This window comes from Impatiens glandulifera, chromosome 4, assembly GCF_907164915.1.
Source record: "Impatiens glandulifera chromosome 4, dImpGla2.1, whole genome shotgun sequence".
Lineage (NCBI taxonomy): Eukaryota > Viridiplantae > Streptophyta > Magnoliopsida > Ericales > Balsaminaceae > Impatiens > Impatiens glandulifera.
Window position 1 is genome coordinate 4318655 of NC_061865.1, and position 7876 is coordinate 4326530.

The 7876-nt window shown below is 23.3% G+C and overlaps 1 protein-coding gene across 1 annotated transcript; it reads left to right on the top strand.

The window, feature by feature from the left end:
- Positions 1-4858: 4858 nt before the first annotated feature.
- On the top strand, positions 4859-6828 carry LOC124934494 (transcription factor MYB119-like). The gene is made up of 3 exons (XM_047475031.1): positions 4859-5160; positions 5237-5363; positions 6256-6828. The coding sequence occupies exons 1-3, from the start codon at positions 4859-4861 to the stop codon at positions 6826-6828; spliced, it is 1002 nt and encodes a 333-aa protein (XP_047330987.1).
- The last annotated feature ends 1048 nt before the right edge of the window (positions 6829-7876 follow it).

Sequence of the window (7876 nt, forward strand, 5' to 3'; positions counted from 1 at the left end):
TAAGTTCTCTGCAAAGTTAGGATATAAAAAATGTCTTTTTTTTTATATTGATATGATAGGCTTGCATAATTTTGTTGTTCACAAGTTCCTTTGATTCATATTGATGAGAGTTGGGGGAAGACGAGTTGGAGATGACTACTAAAATGGAAGTAGAGCTCTAAAATGAGAAGTGATGAAAGTCAAGTACTAAAATGTGAGTGGAGACTAATATATTTTCACTTTTGTGAAAGAATTATTGCTAGAAATTATTGAGTTACATATTTTGATTTTAAGTGAAGGTTTTTTTTTGGTTAGTAAATTTGTACTTAATACTTTTAAAATATAGTTAGTTATTTTTTTTATTTTTATTATTAAATATGTTTGATAATTAAGAAAAATATGTATTGTAATATGAGAAATAATTAAGAAAACTAAAATTTTAAATAAATATATTACTTTCCTACAGATATTTCTATGAAATTATCACGAATTTTCCGACGAATTAGTACGAAGTTTAAGACGTATTTGGCTCGAACTTTCCGACGAATATTCCTACGGAATTATCACGAAATTTCCGACATATATTTCTACGAAAAATTTCCAATAAAACTATCACAAAATTTTCTGACGAATTATGTATTCTTCAGAAAATTTAATGGAAAATATGTGATTATAAATTCGTCAAAAATCCTTTAAGAAATATAGGTCACAAATGAAACCATACATTACAATATGATGAAGTACGACCTCCCACCTGCATTAATAGTGGACATTTAAGTACATTGTTAATTATTTTACAATTATTAAATCCATCAATAGTGAATAAAGAATTGAGAGGTGATTTAGGTTGGAAAAGAATACAATGAAAACAAAATATTAAATCTTTTGATGAAGAGGACTATAATTAGGAAACTTTTCAAACCATGAGTATTGAAATTTACGATATTTCTTGGATACTTATCCAACTTAAGTTGACATAGACTCATTTTAATATAAGCTCACATAATTTCATCTTGTTGTTTAACAAGACCTTGCCATGTAGAATTTAAATTGCGGGATCTCGTTCAAAAGTGTTAGGATCAATTTAACTCTTGAAAGTTTTAAAATAAGTTGTTCTACTTCATTATTTTCCTCAATAGTAATATTAAATTGAAAATTTACCTTATTAATCATGGATGAAGATGAACTTCTCTTATGTTTGAAAAATAACAATAATATTTTTCTTTTATTACTTTCTTCATCTTCTATTGTAATATATTAAACAAAAATTAGAATCATAAAGAAAATGAATATATACAATCTTACACTATAAAGAAAATTAACTAGGAACTTGAAGGGTAAAAAAAATTAACGAAGAGCTAACCGAGAAGTCCGAGAGTTTTTAAATAAGAAAAATATAATTATATAAATAAAAAAAATATGAAAGTCTAGTTGATTTCAACATGATAAAATTATAAAAAAAAAATGTAAAGAATGTAATTATACAAATAAATAATTTAATTTAAAATTAAACATTCTTAAAAAAAACATATATTTATTTTATTTTAATATATATATTAAAAAAATACTTATTTTTAGTTTATGTATAAACATTAATATATATATATATATATATATATATATAACCTTTTTTTAAATTCACCCCTGACCCACCACCACTCTTGGATCCCAAGCTAGATGGGTAAGGGCACGTCGAGAGATTGGTTGCACAGTCGTTCTCAAAGATGCAAATAAGACTCTTGATGAAGAATGAAAATGGAAGTTAAGATATATAATAATATATACTAAATATTATCGCAATGTTAATAAAAATATTAAATGTTATGATAATATATTGTTATATTAATTTTTTAATATATATGTGAGGAGTGATAAAAAGGAATTTGAGAGAAATAATGAAGAAGAAATGATGTATCATTATAGTTTGAAAAAGAATAAAGGATGGGAAGAATAAAGAGAAATTTTTTTTATTATTTTTAGACTAATCAAATTGTGCGTGACTTCATTCATTTTAAAATAACCTTTCCTAAATTCTCACCACAACCATTTATATATATATATATATATATATAAAAGTAATTATTATGGAGCTAACAATTTATAATAGTTTTATTTTTTTGAAAAATGAATAAATTAAATTAATAAAATATAAATATATATAAAGATAATAAAATATTAAATATAAAAATTATTAAATTTTTTCTTTACTCAATTAACTATTTTTCTCCTTTTGTCTATTAATGTATATATATATTATCTTAGTTACTTAATTTATGTATTTTTACAAATAATATTAAGATTGGATCAATCAAATTAATATAATATATAAATATATATTTTAGAAAATATATTTATATTTAATATATATTATAAAAATTAAATATAAAATTATTAATTATATTTTAACATTTAACTTTTCTCTCTTAATATTATTTTATCTGATTAAATCAAACCGACAAAAAAAACTCTCCGAAATAATAATAAACTAAAGTTTTGACCCTTTATAATAAACTGATCTAATCGAGTTTTTACCCTTTTAAAATTTCATGTGCCAATTCGGTTGATGAAATAAAAAAAACAACAGTTTAACCTACCGACATATAATTACATGTTTAAATAATTTTTTAAAATATATATATCTTTCTATAATAGTGGTAACGATAAACCTAATGATTTTTAGGTTAAAAATGACCATTCGATTGAACTGATTTTATAACCGACCAAATTGAATTTATGTTTAATCGCGACATATAATGATTTTGGAAAACCGACACCAAGAGTGAGATGAATTTTCCAGTTAAAAAATTTAACGAATCCAATATTTTAAATAATGTTACTAATTAAAAATTTATCAGGTCAAATTTTAAATGAAATAAATAATAAAGAAAATGATAATCAAGAATATCTTGATTGGGTTGAAATGATTATTCTAATTTTTATTTAATATAATACAATTAATTAATATTTATTATAGTTTAATAATTATAACTTTTTTTTTGTTGAATTTTATTTTATTTTATAGTAAATATGAGATAATAAATTGAAGAGGGTAGAAAAAATAAATAAAAAAATTATATTTAATATTTTTCACTTTTTTATATATATTTGAAATAAAAATAAATGTATATATCCTTTTAAAATTATAAAAAGAAATTATATATATATATAATAATAAATTTATACATGTAACAAAAAAAATATAATTTAAACATATTAATTAATATATTAATATCTTTAAAAGATTATATATAATAATTTAATAATAAAAAGTTAAAAAGAGTAAAAATTTTTAGCTGTCATATTTAAATTTTATATATAATTTAAAATAAAAAATAAAATAAAAATTGCTACATGTCTTAAGATGAAATTTAATATATCAATCAATACAACATTATTATTATTATTTTTAACCCACTAAAAATTAATTTAATAATATATTTTTAATTATTTTTTAAAATCATATTTTATCATACACATAAATATAAACATAAACATAAGAGCTAAAATAGATTATAATAGGATAAATATTATAAGAATGATTAATAAATTATTTTATTTTGTAAGTAGACAATCATTTTATCAAATCATTTTACCAATTCACAATTAAGGAAAAGTCATATAAATACTTAGAAAACTAACTCATTAAACAAATTAATAAAAAAATATCTATAAAAAAACAAGAAACATATTGACAAAGTTTAATCCTGAATATATAAATGTTTTTTTTTCTTACAAAATTACATCTTGACTAAAAAATGTTAATTATTCTTATTGAGTATTTATAAGCCAGATAACATATTAAGTAACATTAATTTTTTTTTTATGTAATGCTAAAAATAATTTATCATTTTTAATATATATGATTTTTTTTTTGGAAATATCAATATTTTCCATAGCACCCTATATTTGATCATGTTAACTAACACAAAAAAATTAGTTGGTTTAATAAAATTATAAGATTAAAACACCATTTTTTTATGAGGAAACAAAATCATATATTTTTTTTTTGTAAAAGTTTATAGAAAAATCTACTTTAAGAATAAAAATAAAATATCAATTATCCAATAAATAAATGTAATTACACTAAAAGGAGAATTGTGAAAATCTAATAGTAAAGTTATATATATGAAAATAAAAATGATTAAAAAAGGATTGTGAAAATCTAGTAGTAATGGCATGAATAATAAAATTAAAAAGATTTATCCCAATAAAAAATAGTCTTCAGTCAAATATTCAAGCTAGCCCTAAATCAAACAAGTCTTTAGAACCGTTGATAACCAAATCAATTAGGGTTTGAGTTCCTCTACATCAACTCCTAGCCACCATTTCCTCATCTACATTGTATAATTATGCCACGTGTCATGTTTTCATTTCAGCCTAAAATTTATTAGTAAAATATTTTTAGAAATTTTGAAGTAACTAATTAATCAATGGCTTAGATGCTTTTAGGTGACGTGGTGTGATTATATTATGTGCTGGAGGAGATTGGTAGAAGGAGTTGGTGTAGAGGATCCCAGCAGATAATTACCATAATGAAAGAAATTATGTATTAATTAAAATTAACTTAATTAAGTTCAAGTCATTTTAATAATAGGTGAGGGCTTTTAGAACTACTTAATTAAATATTTCCTTTTAATTTTTCTCATAAATTACAATTATGCCACTAAAAATAATTAAGCAACTAATCTCTCTTCTTACTCACCAATAATAAAGTAGTTCTAAAAGCCAAATCTCATCCTTTGGATCAAACTATAATCAACGGCTCTCAGCTCATACAGCCTAGCCAACTCCCTCAAGGCTTAATATATATTACCATCTCTCCTCTTCTATTTTTTCACTTTCTCTTTGTCTCTCAATTTCTTCTCTTTGATTCAAAGAGATGGAATTTGGTGGAAATTTTGGTTCTCATTCTAATGGTTTTAATTCCTCATTGATAGAAATGGAGAGGTTCTTGATGGAAGAAAATAACAATTCTAATGACTTTTCATCTATTCCGTTCTCTGCTTCTAATTCATCTAGGCATGAGATTGTGGCGCCTACATTCGGTGTTGATGATTATTCTAACAACACGGAACTATCGCATTTGATGTATAATGAGCAAGAAAACATATCGAGAAAGAAAAGTAAGGCATTGAAAACTAGTTTACTCATCAAAGGACAATGGATGGAAGAAGAAGACAGGTTAATTCATCTTTGAATTGGAATGTTATCTGTCAATTTGTTTTTGTTGATTTTAGAATTTAATTAATTATTGTAGGAAACTTGTGGAATTGGTGCGAAAATATGGAGATAAAAAATGGTCACAAATTGCTGAGAAGATGACTACTAGGGCTGGGAAGCAGTGTCGTGAGAGATGGTTTAATCATTTAAGGCCTGATATTAAGGTAATTTATAGTTGTATGTTTTTAGAATTGGATTTGTTTGTAGATTTTCTTTTGTTCTTCTTTCACATAGATATAAGGTAATTTAGTTAAGATTTCATTTATTAGAATTGGATTTGTTTAAGGTTATTACTAGTTTTTTCGTTCATGTTAATCATCATCTTCTAGGGTTAATTCGAACAAATTTGGAATTTGATTTTAACTAAGATTTTCCTAAGCATGCAAGTTAAATTTAGTTTTATCTTCCAGACAAAACTTAGAAATATAATTTGAGAAAAAATATTTTACTTTTCATATTTTAGCAAAAGGATGGAAAACTTTTTCCGCTGCTTATCATAATCTTATACTTTTATCACATGATTCGGTGTAAAGACGCGTGAAAATATAACTATAAAGACGCGTGAAGATATAACTATAAAGACGCGTGAAAATATAACTAAAAAAATTGTTTGACGTGTACAATTGTATAAATCTAGTTTGAGATTTTTTATTCTCATATTAAATAAAGATTGGTTTTGAATTTTATTATAAATTCCACATTAAAAATTATTTTTCTTGCATTATATTAAAAAAACAATTTTATATATTTAAATTTGTATCAAGAAAGAAAAATATGCATGTTTTTTTAATATTAGTGATTATTATTTTTAATATTTAATTTATGCACGAAGTTAATATATTATGTTTTTTTCTTTTACTTTTTTTATTTATTAGCAATACATTCAAGGTAACCGTATCTTTTTTAAAATATTATTTTAATATTATTTTTCTTGAAAGTATCACTCATTATAGCTTTTTCACCAACAAAGCAAAATATGTTGTTACAAAAATTTGTATTCTTTTAGTTTGTGTCTACAAATGTACACTAAATTTGACTTTCTCTAACTTATTTTAGAAAGATGGTTGGAGTGAAGAAGAAGAAAGTATGTTGATTGAGGCTCACAAGAAGATTGGAAATCGATGGGCAAAGATTGCTAAACAAATCCCTGGAAGAACAGAGAATTCAATAAAAAATCATTGGAACGCGGCGAGAAGAAAACAAAATATAAAAAGAAAGATGAAAAACTCGACGCAAGAAGTTGAAACTCTAAAGCCAACTATTCTCCAAGTTTACATAAAGAGTAACAATCTTGACAATGCTACGACGAGTTCGCAAATTGTTGATGCCAACTTTGTCGGCTCTTCAGTTATTATCGATGATATTGTATTGACTCATTCGCCAAATGATGACGAAAATATGTTGGAGTTGATGATGAAGGAAACCTATCCTGATGAGCTTGACTTTATGATCAATCTTTTCAGCAACAAAAGTGATCAGGATGTGAATTGTGTCACCCATAAAGTTCAAGAATCGGACATCGCCACCAATACCCATCTAGCATCAGATCGGTATTTTTCTGGTCTTTTTGATGGATCATTATCAACTAACATTTCGCCAAAGAACAACGTGGATAACAATGTTTTATGAGTCAACATCAACCTTCTTCAACCTGAGAAAATAATAGGGGCATGGATTTGATAGAGATGATTAGTGCTTCTAATCATTCTCAATTTGGTTTTGGAGAGGATAATACTTCAAATAACCTTTTCTTTTTATTTTGTTTGTTACTTGTTCTCTTCAATATATTGTCTAAACAAAGAATTTGGGTTTAATTATGTTTGTTAGATTGGTCAATTTGGGTTAAATTATAATGGAATTGTTATTTGGCATGGATTGTAGTAATATTGCTAGTTACATCTAGATTGGGTATATACTTTGTTTTTTTATTTAATGATAATGACTTGTTACAGTGCTATTTATTTTTTAACTTTCTCTTTTTTTCACCTCAATTTTTTTTTAACATATAATGATAATTGTGCACATATGTATGTATGTAATGTCTTATAGTTGGTTGGATAAGACTTTAAAAGACATCGTGTATTAGCCTCTCTAGGATTTTAGGGTCTTGTTGGGTAGGATACCTCATGCAAGAGATTTGAAATCTGGTTGTAAAACTATTTTTATTTTCTTTAACAATGTTAATAAATATATTATCATGTAATTAGATTATTTCACACAAATAAGTATAAAACCATTATATTATGCAAAAAAAAAATGTTTATTAACATATTTTGATAAAAAATTATAAAAGGAAAATGATATATATAGTCGTGTCTAATTTATAGAAAATAAATTTATATATATATATATATATATATATATTAATATAATAATATTATCATAATATTATGATTATTATATTATTTATAATATAATATATTATTTTTTTATAAATAAATTTAATTAATATTAAAATTGGTGTGATATATTAATGTTATAAATATTTTTTATTCTTTATATATCTTTTAAATTAGATTTTATAAAACTGTAACCACAGAAAAAAATTTCTTTTTCGTTCCGTGAAAAGACTCAATGTTTGAAAATTTTAATCTCGGTTCGCATGTTAGAAATATTATTTTTTAAATAAAATATTATTTTATAAATAAAATATTATTTATAAATTTTAAATAATTTC